The following is a 25,399-nucleotide window of genomic DNA, read 5'->3' on the forward strand; positions in this document are numbered from 1 at the left end:
CTCCAACAACTATCCACCTCCCGAGAAACACCCCACTAGCAGCATCACATACATCAGCTTCCTGCATTCCTCAGACAGCCCCCTCCTACAACTATCCACCTCCCGCGAAACACCCCGCTAGCAGCATCACATACATCAGCTTCCTGCATTCCTCAGACAGCCCCCCCAACAACTATCCACCTCCCACCAACACCCCACTAGCAGCATCACATACATCAGCTTCCTGCATTCCTCAGACAGCCCCCTCCTACAACTATCCACCTCCCACCAAACACCTCACTAGCAGCATTACATACATCAGCTTCCTGCATTCCTCAGAGAGCCACCTCCAACAACTATCCACCTCCCGCCAAACACCCCAATAGCAGCATTACATAAATCAGCTTCCTGCATTCCTCAGACAGCCAGCTCCAACAACTATCCATCTCCCACCAAACACCCCAATAGCAGCATTACATACATCAGCTTCCTGCATTCCTCAGACAGCCACCTCCAACAACTATCCACCTCCCGCCAAACTCCCCACTAGCAACATCACATACATCAGCTTCCTGCATTCCTCAGACAGCCCCCTCCTACAACTATCCACCTCCCACCAAGAACCCCACTAGCAGCATCTCATACATCAGCTTCCGACATTCCTCAGACAGTCCCCTCCAAAAACTATCTACCTCCCACCAAACACCCCACTAGCAGAATCACATACATCAGCTTCCTGCATTCATCAGGCAGCCCCCACCAACAACTATCCACCTCCCACCAAGAACCCCACTAGCAGTATCTCATACATCAGCTTACGGCATTCCTCAGACAGCCCCCTCCAACAACTATCCACCTCCCACCAAGAACCCCACTAGCAGCATCTCATACATCAGTTTCCTGCATTCCTCAGACAGCCACCTCCAACCACTATCCACCTCCCACCAAACACCCCACTGGCAGCATCACATACATGAGCTTCCAGCATTCCTCAGACAGCCCCCTCCAACAACTATCCACCTCCCACCAAACACCCCACTAGCAGCATCACATACATCAGCTTCCTGCATTCCTGACAGCCCCCTCCTACAACTATCCACCTCCCACCAAGAACCCCACTAGCAGCATCACATATATTAGCTTCCTGCATTCCTCAGACAGCCCCCTCCTACAACTATCCACCTCCCACCAAACACCCGACTAGCAGCATCACATACATCAGCTTCCTGCATTCCTCAGACAGCCACCTCCAACAACTATCCCCCTCCCGCCAAACACCCCACTAGCAGCATTACATACATCAGCTTCCTGCATTCCTCAGACAGCCACCTCCTACAACTATCCACCTCCCACCAAGAACCCCACTAGCAGCATCTCATACATCAGCTTCCTGCATTCCTCAGACAGCCCCCTCCTACAACTATCCACCTCCCGCCAAACACCCCACTAGCAGCATCACATACATCAGCTTCCTGCATTCCTCAGACAGCCACCTCCTACAACTATCCACCTCCCACCAAGAACCCCACTAGCATCATCACATACATCAGCTTCCTTACTCAGACAGCCCCCACCTACAACTATCCACCTCCCACCAAACACCCCACTAGCAGCATCACATACATAAGCTTCCTGCATTCCTCAGACAGCCCCCTCCTACAACTATCCACCTCCCGCCAAACACCCCACTAGCAACATCACATACATCAGCTTCCTGCATTCCTCAGACAGCCACCTCCAACAACTATCCACCTCCCACCAAACACCCCACTAGCAGCATCATATACATCAGCTTCCTGCATTCCTCAGACAGCCACCTCCAACAACTATCCACCTCCCACCAAGAACCCCACTAGCAGCATCACATACATCAGCTTCCTGCATTCCTCAGACAGCCCCCTCCAACAACTATTCACCTCCCACCAAACACCCCACTAGCAGCATCACATACATTAGCTTCCTGCATTCCTCAGATAGCCACCTCCAACAACTATCCACCTCCCACCAACACCCCACTAGCAGCATCACATACATCAGCTTCCTGCATTCCTCAGACAGCCCCCTCCAACAACTATCCACCTCCCACCAACACCCCACTAGCAGCATCACATACATCAGCTTCCTGCATTCCTCAGACAGCCACCTCCTACAACTATCCACCTCCCGCCAAACACCCCACTAGCAGCATCACATACATCAGCTTCCTGCTTTCCTCAGACAGCCACCTCCAACAACTATCCACCTCCCACCAAACACCCCACTAGCAGCATCACATACACCAGCTTCCTGCATTCCTCAGACAGCCCCCTCCTACAACTATCCATCTCCCGCCAAACACCCCACTAGCAGCATCACATACATAAGCTTCCTGCATTCCTCAGACAGCCCCCTCCTAAGACTATCCACCTCCCGCGAAACACCCCACTAGCAGCATCACACACATCAGCTTCCTGCATTCCTCAGAAAGCCCCCTCCAACAACTATCCACCTCCCACCAACACCCCAGTAGCAGCATCACATACATCAGCTTCCTGTATTCCTCAGACAGCCACCTCCAACAACTATCCACCTCCCACCAAACACCCCACTAGCAGCATCACATACATCAGCTTCCTGAATTCCTCAGACAGCCCCCTCCTACAACTATCCACCTCCCACCAAACACCCCACTAGCAGCATCACATACATCAGCTTCCTGCATTCCTCAGACAGCCCCCTCCTACAACTATCCACCTCCCACCAAGAACCCCACTAGCAGCATCGCATACATCAGCTTCCTGCATTCCTCAGACAGCCACCTCTAACTATCCACCTCCCGCCAAACACCCCAATAGCAGCATCACATACATCAGCTTCCTGCATTCCTCAGACAGCCACCTCCTACAACTATCCACCTCCCGCCAAACACCCCACTAGCAGCATCACATACATCAGCTTCCTGCATTCCTCAGACAGCCACCTCCTACAACTATCCACCTCCCGCCAAACACCCCACTAGCAGCATCACATTCATCAGCTTCCTGCTTTCCTCAGACAGCCACCTCCAACCACTATCCACCTCCCACCAAACACCCCACTGGCAGCATCACATACATCAGCTTCCAGCATTCCTCAGACAGCCCCCTCCAACAACTATCCACCTCCCACCAGACACCCCACTAGCAGCATCACATACATCAGCTTCCTTTATTCCTCAGACAGCCCCCTCCTACAACTATCCACCTCCCACCAAGAACCCCACTAGCAGCATCACATATATCAGCTTCCTGCATTCCTCAGACAGCCCCCTCCTACAACTATCCACCTCCCACCAAACACCCGACTAGCAGCATCACATACATAAGCTTCCTGCATTCCTCAGACAGCCCCCTCCTACAACTATCCACCTCCTGCCAAACACCCCACTAGCAGCATCACATACATCAGCTTCCTGCATTCCTCAGACAGCCACCTCCAACAACTATCCACCTCCCGCCAAACACCCCACTAGGAGCATTACATACATCAGCTTCCTGCATTCCTCAGACAGCCACCTCCTACAACTATCCACCTCCCACCAAGAACCCCACTAGCAGCATCTCATACATGAGCTTCCTGCATTCCTCAGACAGCCCCCTCCTACAACTATCCACCTCCCGCCAAACACCCCACTAGCAGCATCACATACATCAGCTTCCTGCATTCCTCAGACAGCCACCTCCTACAACTATCCACCTCCCACCAAGAACCCCACTAGCATCATCACATACATCAGCTTCCTGCATTACTCAGACAGCCCCCACCTACAACTATCCACCTCCCACCAAACACCCCACTAGCAGCATCACATACATAAGCTTCCTGCATTCCTCAGACAGCCCCCTCCTACAACTATCCACCTCCCGCCAAACACCCCACTAGCAACATCACATACATCAGCTTCCTGCATTCCTCAGACAGCCACCTCCAACAACTATTCACCTCCCACCAAACACCCCACTAGCAGCATCACATACATCAGCTTCCTGCATTCCTCAGACAGCCACCTCCAACAACTATCCACCTCCCACCAACAACCCACTAGCAGCATCACATACATCAGCTTCCTGCATTCCTCAGACAGCCCCCTCCAACAACTATCCACCTCCCACCAACACCCCACTAGCAGCATCACATACATCAGCTTCCTGCATTCCTCAGACAGCCACCTCCTACAACTATCCACCTCCCGCCAAACACCCCACTAGCAGCATCACATACATCAGCTTCCTTCTTTCCTCAGACAGCCACCTCCAACAACTATCCACCTCCCACCAAACACCCCACTAGCAGCATCACATACACCAGCTTCCTGCATTCCTCAGACAGCCCCCTCCTACAACTATCCACCTCCCGCCAAACACCCCACTAGCAGCATCACATACATAAGCTTCCTGCATTCCTCAGACAGCCCCCTCCTAAGACTATCCACCTCCCGCGAAACACCCCACTAGCAGCATCACACACATCAGCTTCCTGCATTCCTCAGAAAGCCCCCTCCAACAACTATCCACCTCCCACCAACACCCCAGTAGCAGCATCACATACATCAGCTTCCTGTATTCCTCAGACAGCCACCTCCAACAACTATCCACCTCCCACCAAATACCCCACTAGCAGCATCACATACATCAGCTTCCTGAATTCCTCAGACAGCCCCCTCCTACAACTATCCACCTCCCACCAAACACCCCACTAGCAGCATCACATACATCAGCTTCCTGCATTCCTCAGACAGCCCCCTCCTACAACTATCCACCTCCCACCAAGAACCCCACTAGCAGCATCGCATACATCAGCTTCCTGCATTCCTCAGACAGCCACCTCTAACTATCCACCTCCCGCCAAACACCCCAATAGCAGCATCACATACATCAGCTTCCTGCATTCCTCAGACAGCCACCTCCTACAACTATCCACCTCCCACCAAGAACCCCACTAGCAGCATCACATACATCAGATTCCTGTATTCCTCAGACAGCCACCTCCAACAACTATCCACCTCCCACCAAACACCCCACTAGAAGCATCACATACATCAGCTTCCTGCATTCCTCAGACAGCCCCCTCCTACAACTATCCACCTCCTGCCAAACAACCCACTAGCAGCATCACATACATCAGCTTCCTGCATTCCTCAGACAGCCACCTCCTACAACTATCCACCTCCCGCCAAACACCCCATTAGCAGCATCACATACATCAGCTTCCTGCTTTCCTCAGACAGCCACCTCCAACAACTATCCACCTCCCGCGAAACACCCCACTAGCAGCATCACATACATCAGCTTCCTGCATTCCTCAGACAGCCCCCTCCAACAACTATCCACCTCCCACCAACACCCCAGTAGCAGCATCACATACATCAGCTTCCTGTATTCCTCAGACAGCCACCTCCAACAACTATCCACCTCCCACCAAACACCCCACTAGCAGCATCACATACATCAGCTTCCTGAATTCCTCAGACAGCCCCCTCCTACAACTATCCACCTCCCACCAAACACCCCACTAGCAGCATCACATACATCAGCTTCCTGAATTCCTCAGACAGCCCCCTCCTAAAACTATCCACCTCCCACCAAACACCCCACTAGCAGCATCACATACATCAGCTTCCTGCATTCCTCAGACAGCCCCCTCCTACAACTATCCACCTCCCGCCAAACACCCCACGAGCAGCATCACATACATCAGCTTCCTGCATTCCTCAGGCAGCCACCTCTAACTATCCACCTACCGCCAAACACCCCAATAGCAGCATCACATACATCAGCTTCCTGCATTCCTCAGACAGCCACCTCCTACAACTATCCCCCTCTCACCAAGATCCCCACTAGCAGCATCTCATACATCAGCTTCCTGTATTCCTCAGACAGCCACCTACAACAACTATCCACCTCCCACCAAACACCCCACTAGCAGCATCACATACATCAGATTCCTGCATTCCTCAGACAGCCACCTCCAACAACTATCCACCTCCCACCAAACACCCCACTAGCACCATCACATACATCAGCTTCCTGCATGCCTCAGACAGCCCCCTCTAACAACTATCCACCTCCCATCAAATACCCCACTAGCAGCATCACATACATCAGCTTCCTGCATTCCTCAGACAGCCCCCTCCTACAACTATCCACCTCCCGCCAAACACCCCACTAGCAGCATCACATACATCAGCTTCCTGCATTTCTCAGACAGCCACCTCCTACAACTATCCACCTCCCACCAAGAACCCCACTAGCAGCATCACATACATCAGCTTCCTGCATTCCTCAGACAGCCCCCTCCTACAACTATCCACCTCCCACCAAACACCCCACTAGCAGCATCACATACATAAGCTTCCTGCATTCCTCAGACAGCCCCCTCCTACAACTATCCACCTCCCGCCAAACACCCCACTAGCAACATCACATACATCAGCTTCCTGCATTCCTCAGACAGCCACCTCCAACAACTATCCACCTCCCGCCAAACACCCCACTAGCAGCATCACATGCATCAGCTTCCTGCATTCCTCAGACAGCCACCTCCAACAACTATCCACCTCCCACCAAGAACCCTTCTAGCAGCATCACATACATCAGCTTCCTGCATTCCTCAGACAGCCCCCTCCAACAACTATTCACCTCCCACCAAACACCCCACTAGCAGCATCACATACATCAGCTTCCTGCATTCCTCAGACAGCCAACTCCAACAACTATCCACCTCCCACCAACACCACACAAGCAGCATCACATACATCAGCTTCCTGCATTCCTTGGACAGCTCCACCTCCCACCAACACCCCACTAGCAGCATCACATACATCAGCTTCCTGCATTCCTCAGACAGCCACCTCCTACAACTATCCACCTCCCGCCAAACACCCCACTAGCAGCATCACATACATCAGCTTCCTGCTTTCCTCAGACAGCCACCTCCAACAACTATCCACCTCCCACCAAACACCCCATTAGCAGCATCACATACATAAGCTTCCTGCATTCCTCAGACAGCCCCCTCCTAAGACTATCACCTCCCGCAAAACACCCCACTAGCAGCATCACATACATCAGCTTCCTGCATTCCTCAGACAGCCCCCTCCAACAACTATCCACCTCCCACCAAACACCTCACTAGCACCATCACATACATCAGCTTCCTGCATGCCTCAGACAGCCCCTTCTAACAACTATCCACCTCCCATCAAATACCCCACTAGCAGCATCACATACATCAGCTTCCTGCATTCCTCAGACAGCCCCCTCCTACAACTATCCACCTCCCGCCAAACACCCCACTAGCAGCATCACATACATCAGCTTCCTGCATTTCTCAGACAGCCACCTCCTACAACTATCCACCTCCCACCAAGAACCCCACTAGCAGCATCACATACATCAGCTTCCTGCATTCCTCAGACAGCCCCCTCCTACAACTATCCACCTCCCACCAAACACCCCACTAGCAGCATCACATACATAAGCTTCCTGCATTCCTCAGACAGCCCCCTCCTACAACTATCCACCTCCCGCCAAACACCCCACTAGCAACATCACATACATCAGCTTCCTGCATTCCTCAGACAGCCACCTCCAACAACTATCCACCTCCCGCCAAACACCCCACTAGCAGCATCACATGCATCAGCTTCCTGCATTCCTCAGACAGCCACCTCCAACAACTATCCACCTCCCACCAAGAACCCTACTAGCAGCATCACATACATCAGCTTCCTGCATTCCTCAGACAGCCCCCTCCAACAACTATTCACCTCCCACCAAACACCCCACTAGCAGCATCACATACATCAGCTTCCTGCATTCCTCAGACAGCCAACTCCAACAACTATCCACCTCCCACCAACACCACACAAGCAGCATCACATACATCAGCTTCCTGCATTCCTCGGACAGCCCCCTTCAACAACTATCCACCTCCCACCAACACCCCACTAGCAGCATCACATACATCAGCTTCCTGAATTCCTCAGACAGCCACCTCCTACAACTATCCACCTCCCGCCAAACACCCCACTAGCAGCATCACATACATCAGCTTCCTGCTTTCCTCAGACAGCCACCTCCAACAACTATCCACCTCCCACCAAACACCCCATTAGCAGCATCACATACATAAGCTTCCTGCATTCCTCAGACAGCCCCCTCCTAAGACTATCAGCTCCCGCAAAACACCCCACTAGCAGCATCTCATACATCAGCTTCCTGCATTCCTCAGACAGCCCCCTCCAACAACTATCCACCTCCCACCAACACCCCAGTAGGAGCATCACATACATCAGCTTCCTGTATTCCTCAGACAGCCACCTCCAACAACTATCCACCTCCCACCAAACACCCCACTAGCAGCATCACATACATCAGCTTCCTGAATTCCTCAGACAGCCCCCTCCTACAACTATCCACCTCCCACGAAACACCCCACTAGCAGCATCACATACATCAGCTTCCTGCATTCCTCAGACAGCCCCCTCCTACAAATATCCACCTCCCACCAAACTACCCACTAGCAGCATCACATACATCAGCTTCCTGCATTCCTCAGACAGCCCCCTCCTACAACTATCCACCTCCCACCAAGAACCCCACTAGCAGAATCACATACATCAGCTTCCTGAACTCCTCAGACAGCCACCTCCAACAACTATCCATCTCCCGCCAAACACCCCACTAGCAGCATCACATACATCAGCTTCCTGCATTCCTCATACAGCCCCCTCCTACAACTATCCACCTCCCGCCAAACACCCCACTAGCAGCATCACATACATCAGCTTCCTGCATTCCTCAGACAGCCATCTCTAACTATCCACCTCCCGCCAAACACCCCAATAGCAGCATCACATACATCAGCTTCGTGCATTCCTCAGACAGCCACCTCCTACAACTATCCACCTCCCACCAAGAACCCCACTAGCAGCATCACATACATCAGATTCCTGTATTCCTCAGACAGCCCCCTCCTACAACTATCCACCTCCAGCCAAACACCCCACTAGCAGCATCACATACATTAGCTTCCTGCATTCCTCAGACAGCCCGCTCCTACAACTATCCACCTCCCGCCAAACACCCCACTAGCAGCATCACATACATCCACTTCCTGCATTCCTCAGACATCCACCTCCTACAACTATCCACCTCCCACCAAGAACCCCACTAGCAGCATCACATACATCAGCTTCCTCTATTACTCAGACAGCCCCCTCCTACAACTATCCACCTCCCGCCAAACACCCCAATAGCAGCATCACATACATAAGATTCCTGCATTCCTCAGACAGCCCCCTTCTACAACTATCCACCTCCCGCCAAACACCCCACTAGCAGCATCACATACATCAGCTTCCTGCATTCCTCAGACAGCCACCTCCAACAACTATCCACCTCCCACCAAGAACCCCACTAGCAGCATCACATACATCAGCTTCCTGCATTCCTCAGACAGCCCCCTCCTACAACTATCCACCTCCCGCCAAACACCCCACTAGCAGCATCACATACATAAGCTTCCTGCATTCCTCAGACAGCCCCCTCCTAAGACTATCCACCTCCCGCGAAACACCCCACTAGCAGCATCACACACATCAGCTTCCTGCATTCCTCAGAAAGCCCCCTCCAACAACTATCCACCTCCCACCAACACCCCAGTAGCAGCATCACATACATCAGCTTCCTGTATTCCTCAGACAGCCACCTCCAACAACTATCCACCTCCCACCAAATACCCCACTAGCAGCATCACATACATCAGCTTCCTGAATTCCTCAGACAGCCCCCTCCTACAACTATCCACCTCCCACCAAACACCCCACTAGCAGCATCACATACATCAGCTTCCTGCATTCCTCAGACAGCCCCCTCCTACAACTATCCACCTCCCACCAAGAACCCCACTAGCAGCATCGCATACATCAGCTTCCTGCATTCCTCAGACAGCCACCTCTAACTATCCACCTCCCGCCAAACACCCCAATAGCAGCATCACATACATCAGCTTCCTGCATTCCTCAGACAGCCACCTCCTACAACTATCCACCTCCCACCAAGAACCCCACTAGCAGCATCACATACATCAGATTCCTGTATTCCTCAGACAGCCACCTCCAACAACTATCCACCTCCCACCAAACACCCCACTAGAAGCATCACATACATCAGCTTCCTGCATTCCTCAGACAGCCCCCTCCTACAACTATCCACCTCCTGCCAAACAACCCACTAGCAGCATCACATACATCAGCTTCCTGCATTCCTCAGACAGCCACCTCCTACAACTATCCACCTCCCGCCAAACACCCCACTAGCAGCATCACATACATCAGCTTCCTGCTTTCCTCAGACAGCCACCTCCAACAACTATCCACCTCCCACCAAACACCCCACTAGCAGCATCACATACATCATCTTCCTGCATTCCTCAGACAGCCCCCTCCTACAACTATCCACCTCCCGCCAAATACCCCACTAGCAGCATCACATACATAAGCTTCCTGCATTCCTCAGACAGCCCCCTCCTAAGTCTATCCACCTCCCGCGAAACACCCCACTAGCAGCATCACATACATCAGCTTCCTGCATTCCTCAGACAGCCCCCTCCAACAACTATCCACCTCCCACCAACACCCCAGTAGCAGCATCACATACATCAGCTTCCTGTATTCCTCAGACAGCCCCCTCCAACAACTATCCACCTCCCACCAAACACCCCACTAGCAGCATCACATACATCAGCTTCCTGAATTCCTCAGACAGCCCCCTCCTACAACTATCCACCTCCCACCAAACACCCCACTAGCAGCATCACATACATCAGCTTCCTGAATTCCTCAGACAGCCCCCTCCTAAAACTATCCACCTCCCACCAAACACCCCACTAGCAGCATCACATACATCAGCTTCCTGCATTCCTCAGACAGCCCCCTCCTACAACTATCCACCTCCCGCCAAACACCCCACGAGCAGCATCACATACATCAGCTTCCTGCATTCCTCAGACAGCCACCTCTAACTATCCACCTACCGCCAAACACCCCAATAGCAGCATCACATACATCAGCTTCCTGCATTCCTCAGACAGCCACCTCCTACAACTATCCCCCTCTCACCAAGAACCCCACTAGCAGCATCTCATACATCAGCTTCCTGTATTCCTCAGACAGCCACCTCCAACAACTATCCACCTCCCACCAAACACCCCACTAGCAGCATTACATACATCAGATTCCTGCATTCCTCAGACAGCCACCTCCAACAACTATCCACCTCCCACCAAACACCCCACTAGCACCATCACATACATCAGCTTCCTGCATGCCTGACAGCCCCCTCTAACAACTATCCACCTCCCATCAAATACCCCACTAGCAGCATCACATACATCAGCTTCCTGCATTCCTCAGACAGCCCCCTCCTACAACTATCCACCTCCCGCCAAACACCCCACTAGCAGCATCACATACATCAGCTTCCTGCATTTCTCAGACAGCCACCTCCTACAACTATCCACCTCCCACCAAGAACCCCACTAGCAGCATCACATACATCAGCTTCCTGCATTCCTCAGACAGCCCCCTCCTACAACTATCCACCTCCCACCAAAACACCCCACTAGCAGCATCACATACATAAGCTTCCTGCATTCCTCAGACAGCCCCCTCCTATAACTATCCACCTCCCGCCAAACACCCCACTAGCAACATCACATACATCAGCTTCCTGCATTCCTCAGACAGCCACCTCCAACAACTATCCACCTCCCGCCAAACACCCCACTAGCAGCATCACATGCATCAGCTTCCTGCATTCCTCAGACAGCCACCTCCAACAACTATCCACCTCCCACCAAGAACCCTTCTAGCAGCATCACATACATCAGCTTCCTGCATTCCTCAGACAGCCCCCTCCAACAACTATTCACCTCCCACCAAACACCCCACTAGCAGCATCACATACATCAGCTTCCTGCATTCCTCAGACAGCCAACTCCAACAACTATCCACCTCCCACCAACACCACACAAGCAGCATCACATACATCAGCTTCCTGCATTCCTTGGACAGCTCCACCTCCCACCAACACCCCACTAGCAGCATCACATACATCAGCTTCCTGCATTCCTCAGCCAGCCACCTCCTACAACTATCCACCTCCCGCCAAACACCCCACTAGCAGCATCACATACATCAGCTTCCTGCTTTCCTCAGACAGCCACCTCCAACAACTATCCACCTCCCACCAAACACCCCATTAGCAGCATCACATACATAAGCTTCCTGCATTCCTCAGACAGCCCCCTCCTAAGACTATCACCTCCCGCAAAACACCCCACTAGCAGCATCACATACATCAGCTTCCTGCATTCCTCAGACAGCCCCCTCCAACAACTATCCACCTCCCACCAAACACCCCACTAGCACCATCACATACATCAGCTTCCTGCATGCCTCAGACAGCCCCCTCTAACAACTATCCACCTCCCATCAAATACCCCACTAGCAGCATCACATACATCAGCTTCCTGCATTCCTCAGACAGCCCCCTCCTACAACTATCCACCTCCCGCCAAACACCCCACTAGCAGCATCACATACATCAGCTTCCTGCATTTCTCAGACAGCCACCTCCTACAACTATCCACCTCCCACCAAGAACCCCACTAGCAGCATCACATACATCAGCTTCCTGCATTCCTCAGACAGCCCCCTCCTACAACTATCCACCTCCCACCAAACACCCCACTAGCAGCATCACATACATAAGCTTCCTGCATTCCTCAGACAGCCCCCTCCTACAACTATCCACCTCCCGCCAAACACCCCACTAGCAACATCACATACATCAGCTTCCTGCATTCCTCAGACAGCCACCTCCAACAACTATCCACCTCCCGCCAAACACCCCACTAGCAGCATCACATGCATCAGCTTCCTGCATTCCTCAGACAGCCACCTCCAACAACTATCCACCTCCCACCAAGAACCCTACTAGCAGCATCACATACATCAGCTTCCTGCATTCCTCAGACAGCCCCCTCCAACAACTATTCACCTCCCACCAAACACCCCACTAGCAGCATCACATACATCAGCTTCCTGCATTCCTCAGACAGCCAACTCCAACAACTATCCACCTCCCACCAACACCACACAAGCAGCATCACATACATCAGCTTCCTGCATTCCTCGGACAGCCCCCTTCAACAACTATCCACCTCCCACCAACACCCCACTAGCAGCATCACATACATCAGCTTCCTGCATTCCTCAGACAGCCACCTCCTACAACTATCCACCTCCCGCCAAACACCCCACTAGCAGCATCACATACATCAGCTTCCTGCTTTCCTCAGACAGCCACCTCCAACAACTATCCACCTCCCACCAAACACCCCATTAGCAGCATCACATACATAAGCTTCCTGCATTCCTCAGACAGCCCCCTCCTAAGACTATCACCTCCCGCAAAACACCCCACTAGCAGCATCTCATACATCAGCTTCCTGCATTCCTCAGACAGCCCCCTCCAACAACTATCCACCTCCCACCAACACCCCAGTAGGAGCATCACATACATCAGCTTCCTGTATTCCTCAGACAGCCACCTCCAACAACTATCCACCTCCCACCAAACACCCCACTAGCAGCATCACATACATCAGCTTCCTGAATTCCTCAGACAGCCCCCTCCTACAACTATCCACCTCCCACCAAACACCCCACTAGCAGCATCACATACATCAGCTTCCTGCATTCCTCAGACAGCCCCCTCCTACAACTATCCACCTCCCACCAAACTACCCACTAGCAGCATCACATACATCAGCTTCCTGCATTCCTCAGACAGCCCCCTCCTACAACTATCCACCTCCCACCAAGAACCCCACTAGCAGAATCACATACATCAGCTTCCTGAACTCCTCAGACAGCCACCTCCAACAACTATCCATCTCCCGCCAAACACCCCACTAGCTGCATCACATACATCAGCTTCCTGCATTCCTCATACAGCCCCCTCCTACAACGATCCACCTCCCGCCAAACACCCCACTAGCAGCATCACATACATCAGCTTCCTGCATTCCTCAGACAGCCATCTCTAACTATCCACCTCCCGCCAAACACCCCAATAGCAGCATCACATACATCAGCTTCGTGCATTCCTCAGACAGCCACCTCCTACAACTATCCACCTCCCACCAAGAACCCCACTAGCAGCATCACATACATCAGATTCCTGTATTCCTCAGACAGCCCCCTCCTACAACTATCCACCTCCCGCCAAACACCCCACTAGCAGCATCACATACATTAGCTTCCTGCATTCCTCAGACAGCCCGCTCCTACAACTATCCACCTCCCGCCAAACACCCCACTAGCAGCATCACATACATCCACTTCCTGCATTCCTCAGACATCCACCTCCTACAACTATCCACCTCCCACCAAGAACCCCACTAGCAACATCACATACATCAGCTTCCTCTATTACTCAGACAGCCCCCTCCTACAACTATCCACCTCCCGCCAAACACCCCAATAGCAGCATCACATACATAAGATTCCTGCATTCCTCAGACAGCCCCCTTCTACAACTATCCACCTCCCGCCAAACACCCCACTAGCAGCATCACATACATCAGCTTCCTGCATTCCTCAGACAGCCACCTACAACAACTATCCACCTCCCGCCAAACACCCCACTAGCAGCATTACATACATCAGCTTCCTGCATTCCTCAGACAGCCACCTCCAACAACTATCCACCTCCCACCAAGAACCCCACTAGCAGCATCACATACATCAGCTTCCTGCATTCCTCAGACAGCCCCCTCCAACAACTATCCACCTCCCACCAACACCCCACTAGCAGCATCACATACATCAGCTTCCTGCATTCCTCAGACAGCCCCCTCCTACAACTATCCACCTGCCACAAACACCCCACTAGCAGCATCACATACATCAGCTTCCTGCATTCCTCAGACAGCCACCTCCTACAACTATCCACCTCCCGCAAAACACCCCACTAGCAGCATCACATACATCAGCTTCCTGCATTCCTCAGAAAGCCCCCTCCAACAACTATCCACCTCCCACCAAGAACCCCACTAGCAGCATCACATACATCAGCTTCCTGCATTCCTCAGACAGCCCCCTCCAACAACTATCCACCTGCCACAAACACCCCACTAGCAGCATCACATACATCAGCTTCCTGCATTCCTCAGACAGCCACCTCCTACAACTATCCACCTCCCGCAAAACACCCCACTAGCAGCATCACATACATCAGCTTCCTGCATTCCTCAGACAGCCCCCTCCAACAACTATCCACCTCTCACCAACACCCCACTAGCAGCATCACATACATCAGCTTCCTGCATTCCTCAGACAGCCCCCTCCTACAACTATCCACCTCCCACCAAGAACCCCACTAGCAGCATCACATACATCAGCTTCCTGCATTCCTCAGACAGCCACCTCCAACAACTATCCACCTCCCGCCAAACACCCCACTAGCAGCATCACATACATCAGCTTCCTGCATTCCTCAGACAGCCCCCTCCTACAACCATCCACTTCCCACCAAACACCCCACTAGCAGCATCACATACATCAGCTTCCTGCATTCCTCAGACAGCCCCCACCTACAACTATCCACCCCCCACCAAGAACCCCACTAGCAGCATCACATACATCAGCTTCCTGCATTCCGCAGACAGCCCCCACCTACAACTATCCACCCCCCATCAAGAACCCCACTAGCAGCATCACATACATCAGCTTCCTGCATTCCTCAGACTGCCACCTCCAACAACTATCCACCTCCCACCAAGAACCCCACTAGCAGCATCACATACATCAGCTTCCTGCATTCCTCAGACAGCCACCTCCAACAACTATCCACCTCCCACCAAGAACCCCACTAGCAGCATCACATACATCAGCTTCCTGCATTCCTCAGACAGCCCCCTCCTACAACTATCCACTTCCCACCAAACACCCCACTAGCAGCATCACATACATCAGCTTCCTGCATTCCTCAGACAGCCCCCACCTACAACTATCCATCTCCCAACAAGCACCCCACTAGCAGCATCACATACATCAGCTTCCTGCATTCCTCAGACAGCCACCTCCTACAACTATCCACCTCCTGCGAAACACCCCACTAGCAGCATCACATACATCAGCTTCCTGCATTCCTCAGACAGCCACCTCCAATAACTATCCACCTCCCACCAAACACCCCACTACCAGCATCACATCCATCAGCTTCCTGCATTCCATACTCCTTCTCAACAAACAGGGGTTTCCTCACATATTCAGGCAAGTCCATGGGCAGCTGTTGTAAAAGAGATGTGGGGGTACTTTGCCCTTGCACCTCCAAAACAGGGGGCTTACCACGTGAAGAAGGGGCTGGAAGTGGATGCCAGGAATATGTAGAAAGCTGCTCTATACCTATTCAAGTGTCCAGCAAGTTCCCGGCGCAGGTGTAGGCATTGACTCAATGCCATCACCTGAGGAGTTGTTCATGCACCTGAAGTGATGACCTTTAAAGTGCTCATCCGTGTTGATGCATTTTTACATTTCCGCATACGTTTAGGGTGCTCCTATTCTGGGCACATCATGGCCGCCAGGGGACTTGTCAGGCCCCTGTCATCATTGCAATTTCCAGGGGTGTTTCCAGGTCTGGAAAATATCTGGGGCTGCGTTATTGTCGGGACTATCAGGATTCGGGGCTAGCTAGCCTTTTGGTTGTAGCCCCTGAGCTTCTATCCAGGCCTACAACCAAAATATCGGGGCTAACAGCCCACTCGTTGCTTCCCATAGCAACGCTTCTGACATGTTCCCTTCTACCTAGCCTGTGAGAATGAAGACCAAGAAGCGGAAACGATGTGCAGATCCGAAACATATCAAAACTCCCCCCGTAGAGAATGGAGATTTGCTTTGATATGTGGCACCCATACCTGCCGCATACTGGGGTTGGACTGATGCACAAGAGTGAAACTGCCAGCACACAGCCATTTTGCAAGGGCAGATTCACTCGAAATGAACAAAGCTTGTGTTTGTCACCTTCCGTGGGTTTAAGGCACACACAAGTTACACAAATAGTGTATTTGCAGTGGGCATGTTCTGTGACTCTGCCGCACTGTTTCTATTTCCGTATAAATTCTGCTTCCCTTTGTCGCGTTTTATCACCCGCATCAGAGCTGGTCATTCTTTATCATGTCAGAAAGTCCTGGTGTGCAGTCTTTATAATGAAAATGCTATGAAGAATGAACATTTATCGAATCTTTTATAACGAAACATTTTATGAAGAATGCACTTAGGAGTGGGGTAAAGGGTTAAATCTTGTGGGGAAACGGTTGGGGTGGGGTTTTATGGTTGGGAAACAGGGTTTGGGGGTGCCCACACCCCGAAAAAAGGTTATCTTTTTCGTTCTAAAAGTTTCGTTATAAGTACATTCTTCATAACATGTTTCGTTATAAAGACATGTAACCAAAGTCCTAAGGTAGTTTTTAGATCAACATACATGTGAATATTATCCATTACTTTCCGAAGACGGTATAGTCCTGGCCTGACTTTAACTTTGCATTCTGGGACTTGTAGTCCTGCATTCCCCATTATAAACCATAATGTTGGCATGCACGGAACAACACCCCCCTACCCTCGCCCTTAATGCGTTATCACTTATAGAGTTTACCTTCTCCTGGTGACGTAGGAAACACCGGCATTTCGTACCCCGTTGGTGTTTGCGGTGAACTCTGGGAACTCGTGTCCTTGGAGCTGCCATTGGAGGATGAGCTCACGGCAGCAGAGGCTTTGAAATAAATATCTGACTGAAAAAAGAGAGGCCACAGTGATCAAAAAGACAAGTCATCTCCTTTAAGAGTGTATTTTTTTTTACAACTTTATTTAACTTTGCACACAGATTATGCAGTTACATTTGTGACATTCAATTACAGTGATCATAATACATGTATTGGCCGATTTTACATTACATTTACATCCTCAGGGGGTGGTAGCTCTGCTAGATACTATTTGTACCGTGTCCATATATTTCTGGGTCTGGAGGGGGTCATTACTGAGTCTCTATACAGTTCTTCGGTGTCATTAGCCCACAACATGTCTCTGTTCCAGTCCTCTACTGTTGGCGGGCAAGCGTTTTTCCACCTCATCAGAAAGACCCTTTTTGCTAACAGCAGACTTAAATTGAGCAGTTTTCGCCAAGTTGGGTTCATTTTCCCAATCGCCCCCAATATACACAACTGCGGTGTCCATTCGACCGGTTGGTCCGCCATCTTATCCAGAGCTCCACAGACCCCGGCCCAGTATTGACTTAGTTCTACACAGTCCCACAGCATATGGTATTTATTAGCATTTTCAGAATTGCATCTTGGGCAGTGATATAGACGCTTGAGTTTCACTGGCGTGTAGTGGGTTCTATGGATAATTTTATAGTGTACCAATTTGAATCTCGGGTTGCAGGACACCAGCTTTCCTTTAAGAGTGTATTAAACTTTCCCCCATGCTCCCATGCCATTTCTTTTATTTTTTAAATGGATTAGGAATGCTGCTTGAACGTTTTCTTTTTATATGAACATGAGTTCAATTCCCCAAAGACATTCACGAAACAAGATCAAGATTCAGTTCTATTCCAGCAGCGATTGCAAAATCTTAACACAGCAATGCGCGAGTCTGATGTCGGTCCCCCGGATGGGGGTAGGGGGAGTTATTCATCGGGGGTCCATTGGGAAAATGAATCAATTTACTATTAATACCAAAATGCAACCCTATACAGAACGCTTTTAAAGTAAAAAGTTTAAAATACATCATGCACAAATTGGTGATTCTTACAATAATGAAACTTTCAAGTCTCTTTTTGCAGCTGCTTTGTACACTCTCTTCTGTCCAACTCAAGAAAATAATTGCTCCACATGTTGTCAAGTCTCTTCATTTGGCCCTCCAACGCTAGCAATGTTCCCAACAAAGACACCGATCGTAAAAGCATTTAAAAACAGGACGGGGCTAATGACTATTTGAAAATACAATACATTGAACTGACACTTTTAGCATATTTCTGAATTTGTGCACTTGTTTACATAGCGCCTCACACAGGGGACTATCACCCCAAGGCACTTGCGAAGAGGACGAGGTCCTCTCCACTAAGAACAGTGCCTGCAAATCCTCTCTAGTGGGTGTCCCCCAGTTAGTTTCTGCCTTCAGGGAGGCCATTTGCTCTCTACTTGTGAAATTGCCTCGATTTTCTCCTTACTGGAGGCCTCGTAGCTCCCCTTCAGAGGGTTCCAAATTCAGCAGTCACGTAAAGACACAATGCATGAACTCCCCAGTTATTATCTTCCCGCTTTAGCACCCAGTCATTAAAATAACTGGATTGAAGTCATTATGCATTGGTATTTGTCCTCTCTTCTAAACTTTCAAAGTAATTCGATGCAGCGGTGTTGCTAGGTCTGGATGCTAATGGTGGGACTGTCGAGACTCGGGGCTAGCTAGCTTTTTGGTTGTAGCCCCTGAGCTTCTATCCGGGGATAGAACCAAAAGACCTGTGGCTATAGCCCGCGCAGCTCCCCCCAGCAATGCCTCTGATTTGATGCCACGCCTGGCCTTCGCCTTGGAGGCCTCTGATGAAGGCCTCCTCGAAATACACACCCAAGGCCAAGAGATCCTTCTCCTGTTTAGCCACCGGGATCTGCAACGCTCTTCCCTCCTCTACTTGGAGTGCTTGCGGGGCTAACATAACACTCAAGGCTCGGCTTCAAGTTCAACACCTTGCATTTGTATTTCTTTCTTTATATACCGCTTACGCCTAAGCGCTGCACACGATACAACGGTACAATGATCCGAAACAATGGCTGAATGAAGGAATGTCTAAGGAGGGAAAGAGAGTGAGAACGATTTTAGTCTAGAACGGAATAAAGGCTAAGACAGAGATGAAAGAATTAACAGGCTACGGAACGAAAGCGGGATTGAGCACAGGGTGCCGTAGTCACGGCTAAGAGAGTTTGAGAGCGGAGAGGACAAGAAGAGAATAGAAGGAAATAAGAGAAGCTAAGTAAGAAGCAGTATGCCCATGGGGACACTTGAAGACAACGTGGAAAAGAAACAGAATTGAAATGAGAGTGAAGAGAGACAGTGAAGAGAAGAAGAAATAAAGGAACGAGCAGGGAGAGAGAGCAGAATACCAATAGAAAGATGGTAAACAAGCGGAGAAGATAAATCGGAAGGCCAACGAGTAAGAAAGGGACAATAAAAGAGATGGGGGAAGGCAAGCGCTGAGTTATGCAGCTGAAAAGGAAAGAAGGGGACGAATTTTAAGAATACTGAAAAAGGTGGAAGTGTCAGGTCCGAGTATTGGTTGCAATATGAGGATTGCAAGCTTGCAAGCAGTATCAGTGACGGGTAATTGAACGGGGGGGGCTGGAAAAAAGAGGACTTCGGTTCTTGGGGAGTTTAGGTGAAGAAAACATACATCCACTGTTGTAAGCAAGTAAACAGGCAAAAAAAGAGGTATGAAGGGGGTCAGAGAAATTTGAGAGACACAAAGATTTGAGAATCATCAGCCGTGAAGGGATAGAAGTGAAAGGAAAAGACGAACTTAGTCATGGTCCCGGAGAGGGGAGAAGTATACCAGAGAGAAGGAGAGGTCCATGGAAAGAACAAAGGCCAAATTGGTGAAGAGGGAGAAGGGAGAGACTTCAGAGTGGACTTCAGAGTGGACCACATGCTCGAGTAGTTTCGATAGAAAGAGAAGACGTGAGATCGGAGGATAGTTCAATGGAAGAGAGGGGTCAAGAGAAGTTTTTTCAGAATTGGAAGAATGACAGCGTGTTTTGAGTAAGAGGAAAGTTAGCTGTTGAAGCAGAAGAGTTAACACAGGTTGCTGAGTAAGGATTGAGAAAGAGAAACACTTTGGGAATAAGAGAAAAGACAAAGGGTCACCAGGAGAGGAATTAGGATGGGCTCTGCTGAGAAAGTTAGTGTGGGTAGAGCTGGGAGAGCCAAGGTCTCTTTACTAGGGCCAAACGCGATCCAAGCCAGGGAGATGGGCGGGCAAAATAAGTGGGGCATATGTGTCTTGGGGGCATAGAAAACAATCTGGGGGTGTAGAAAAAGAATGAAAAGGGGCTGTGGGCGAGAAAAGAGGTGTGAGGGGGCTACAATCCAGGAAAGGGCTATGGGGGTTGTTGGGATGAGAACAAAGTGTGACTGGGGTTTGAGGGGGCTAGGGGCTGAGAAAAGGAGTGCGATGGGGCTAGGGGGTGAAAAACGGGTTGTGAGGGAATAGGGGCCAAGAAAAGTGGTATGAGGGGGCTGGGGCAGAGGAAAGAGAGGGAAGGGGGTGGGGCAGAGATAACACGTGATATGGGGCTCAGAGGGCTCTGGGTGTTGTTGCAGGTAAAGGCTGGGGAACAGGTAAAGGAGCATGATGGAAGGGGGAAGTGGGACCAACCTTTAAATTCGCCTCTGCACAACAGGAGCATGCTCGTCTGACTTCCTGTCCCGGCCGCTTGACTTCCTTTCTGACCCCTGCCGGTGAATGAGGAGCTGGGGCGAGACAGGAAGTGAGGCAGTCCGGGATAGGAAGTGAGGCAAGCATGCTGCTGTTGTGTTGTCGGCACTTCGGGAGTGTGCTATTTAATCATTTATTTTTTACTGGGCAGGCAGCTGGAGGGGCTCATGGCTGGCCCCTGTTATGGGCAGTCAGTGAGCCGAGATGAAGGTCAGGCCAGAGCCCATGTGTTGACCCCTCTGGGCTTGCTCATTTCTAAGTGTGAGTATCCATGGGAGGTGTGAAGGAAGACGGGAGAAGAAGAAGAATAGGCATAGGCATAGGAGGGGAAGCTGAAGGAGATAGAAGGGAAGAATGCAGTTGTAGGACTTTAGACAGAAAGTAGCTAGCAAGATCTCAAGAAGAGAGAAGAGAGTGAAGAGCAGGCTCAGGGGAGGAGGGAGAGAGTAAGCGATTGACAAGGTGATAGGGGTGAGGGGAGTATAGTTGTATAAGGTCATAAAAGTTGAGTTATTTGTCCAAGAGAAGCGCTCAGTCACAGGAGTGAAGAGAAGATAATCAGGGAAGATCAGATGATGATTGGGAACTTCTTTGTTCTTCAGGGAAGCTTAGAGAAAGGCCTACCTGGCGTGGAGAAATTATCATCAACCAGAATGGCCTATTCAGCTCCACTAAGCATGAATTGTTCAGAAGTGGGACAAATAAAGTTGTCTCAGGTTTCCCCCCTTCTCACCTGTCTGTGTTGTTTGTTCGAGTTCTTTGATGAAGTCTTCTTTCGCACCGTTCGGGTCTTGTACAACCCTGTGCGTGGGTCCTCGCGTTCCAGTGTGCGGTTCAAGTCCTGTCTCCAGGGAGCTTTCAAATGTCCGGGAAAAAAGTCCAGGAAATGGTGAGGAGCGCACTCGGAAGACGAGTGCGAAGGAAATCCAGGAATGCAAGGTGAGGACAACAAAGGGGAGGATGAACGTGGAGGAAAATTATGGGACCGGGAACCAGGAATCAGCGGAATTCATTGTACAAACTACGGCAACACACGTCTGACTACTGCATGCGGTAGCGTTGAGACGCGCAGGGCTGCGGGGGCATGTCTGCTTTGTAGAACGCAGAGTTTACAACGCGAAGACCGGCAAACAGCGTTTCACATTCAGCGGCCATGTTGGGAGTACTGCTGAGTTCAGTCCCCTACGGGTCAGGGACCACAAAGTCCAGAAGGGACGTGTCCGGTGGTTCATGGCAAAATGCATTCACCACTAGCCTCAGAAGTCTGTTCTGGACAGGATACAGGTTGGGATGACTTCCAACATGGTTTAGGGTATCCTCCAATCGCTCAAATAGGGATCATTTTTAAGATGATAAAGTTGCAGGATAAAGGAGTATCAAAATGTGTGTGGACAGTGTTTTCTAAAGTCCTAAGTCCCCAAATGTCCAGTCTCCAGTAACTCCTGGCATAGAACCTTTAGCTCTGCAAAGTTGCTAACCTTAAATCAGCTGCAGGATTAGAACCATTCTCTGCAAAGTCCATAGCCTTAAATTGGCTCATGCACTAGAGCCTAAAGCTTTGCAAAGTTGATAGCCGCATATTGGCTCTTGGAAAAGAGGCTCCACCACTGCAAAGTTCATACCATTAAATCAGCTCCAGGAATAGAGCCTCATTCTCTGCAAAGCCCATAGCCATAAATTGGCTCATTCACTAGAGCCGAGCCTTACGATCTGCAAAGTTGATAGCCGCATATCAGCTCTTGGAAAAGAGGCTCCAGCACTGCAAAGTTCATAGCCTCAAATGAACTCCTGTAATAGAGTATTCAGCTTTGCAAAGGACAAAGCCTCAAATCAGTTCCTGGGCAGAGGGAGCATCCAGGGTCTCCTCTGGGGATCATATCGAGCTATGTCTTCAAACAGATACTGATGGCGACAGGATACCTCAACAGGCTCTTAAAGGTTGCAATTGACACCTATCACCATGAAAGTATGATTTCCATTTGCAGAAGATACCAAAAAGACTCTTCTCCCTGCATGGATGCTTATGAAAATGACGTCATTCTTACATTCCGTCCAGGATCACCCTCCTTGGTTAGAGCCCTAAGCCGTATCTGACTACCTCTTTGTTTTTGGATTACTGGATGCTGCCAGGGTCTAGTTAATATCCTCCAACTGGTTAGCAACACCTCTATTTCTGGCAATTACTCCACCCCACCCCTAGATAGGATCTGGGTTATAGCCCCCAGCAGGCCAGGAAAGTGTCCTTTCCCTTTAGTGACTTCTGGCCTTGACCCGGATCTAGGTTGTGCCCCTAGCCGGCTTCCTGTAGCTTGTTCTCTTGCAGTCTGACTCTTGCAGGGGCTGGATTATAACTTTAAGTAAGATGTGCCCAATTGGTTACTCCCTAGCTCCTGCTTCTCCTGGTCCATCTCTATGGAACGACATCCCAGTTCCTTCAACTCCTGGTTCTCACTGCTTCCTTTTATACTGTTTGGCTAGTTTTTCATGACCCAATAATGCCCCACAATGTCTAGGCCGTTTTCCAATGGGCCCAGGGATGTGTTGGGATGTCATAGTCTCATATCTCCACTAGGTGTGATGTCACCTCTCCTTACAATGCATCTCATGTGTTGTGAGTTTTCCCTTACTCTGTGCAGTGCAATTAGCCAATGATTACAGAGGATACAAGCCGATGGCTTAAATAGCTCTGCTGCCATTTAAGGGCCAGGTGAGACTGTCATGGCAGCGCCACAGGCAAACTGTACCTTTCTGCATTCATTCCTACTGGTCTCCAGTCTGCAGTTTGCAGGACCCAGAGGATTCCAAGTGACTAATATCTGCAGGGAGCTGTAAGTCACCGGTCGCATGGCCCGACTGCCTCAGATGGCCTAACTCTGGTTCTGCAGGCTACATTAATACCACTTGGCATAAGGATTTTCTTTTGGGGGGGGCAGACTGAGTCAGAAGAATACTCTATGTACAACCTCCAGGGGTCAATCTCTCTGCCACCAGAGTATCCTTGTCCTCCACCACGTGATTCTCAAATGTAACTTCATCATAAAGCCTAATAGATAATGGGCCTCATTACACGGATGGCTGTGAACCATGGCGCTATTAGCGCCATGGTTCATGCCGGTAAAATACCGGCACCGCCTTGGTGGAAAGAGGAATTACTGCCCTATTCCAAGGTTGGCGCGCGGTAATTCCCCCTTCCACCATTGCCCTTCCCCATTCCCATTTTTGCCCCATAGGGTTCTATGGGAATGGGGAAGGCGCTAATTACGGCACCGCAAATTGCGGTACCGTAATTAGCTCCCTGGTCCCTTTGCAGGTTGGTTTTTTAACACCTGCAAAAAGCAGGCGTTAAATTCCCCAACCCGCAAAGGGACCTCATAGTAAGGCGGTAAGGATTTACCGGTACCGGTAAAATACCGGTACCGGTAAACCCTTACCGCCATCCGTGTAATGAGGCCCAATGACTTTCACACCACAAAAGCTTTGAACTGCAGTTGGACCAATGCAACCGCACCCACTGCCTTGCACTGCATGCTTGACAGAGGCTCTCTGAACCACACGTGAAGTCGGAGGACTGCGTTTTTGAGTAGTGCAACATCAATTTGCAATGTTGAAGCAAGGACAGAACCAGGAGTGCCATGATTTGTTTGTAATAAACAGGCATTTCTGGGATGCTAATGAAATAGGTCATCTACATTTCTGTGTTGTGTTGAACTGTGAATGAAATGCCCCTTTGTGATAAAATAGACATGTAGTTTTCTCATGTGTTCCAGTTCCGTGTGTGACATAGTCATACAGTCATGATCTTTTTCCTCGGAATTCTGGGACTTGTAGTTTTGTCTTTTCCATGTTAAATT

General features: G+C 50.5%; 1 protein-coding gene across 4 annotated transcripts in view; it reads right to left on the reverse strand.

Moving 5' to 3' along the window:
• GARNL3 (GTPase activating Rap/RanGAP domain like 3) overlaps positions 1 to 25,399 on the reverse strand; it is a 1,295,083-nt gene that overhangs the window by 147,096 nt on the left and 1,122,588 nt on the right. For all 4 annotated transcript variants that reach the window (XM_069609500.1, XM_069609499.1, XM_069609501.1 and 1 more), the window contains one exon: positions 17,721 to 17,856. In XM_069609500.1, coding sequence (XP_069465601.1) covers positions 17,721 to 17,856 — 136 coding nt within the window. The remainder of the gene's footprint in view (positions 1 to 17,720; positions 17,857 to 25,399) is intronic.

The sequence above is a fragment of the Ambystoma mexicanum genome, chromosome 8, assembly GCF_040938575.1.
Source record: "Ambystoma mexicanum isolate Mex_15411 chromosome 8, UKY_AmexF1_1, whole genome shotgun sequence".
Lineage (NCBI taxonomy): Eukaryota > Metazoa > Chordata > Amphibia > Caudata > Ambystomatidae > Ambystoma > Ambystoma mexicanum.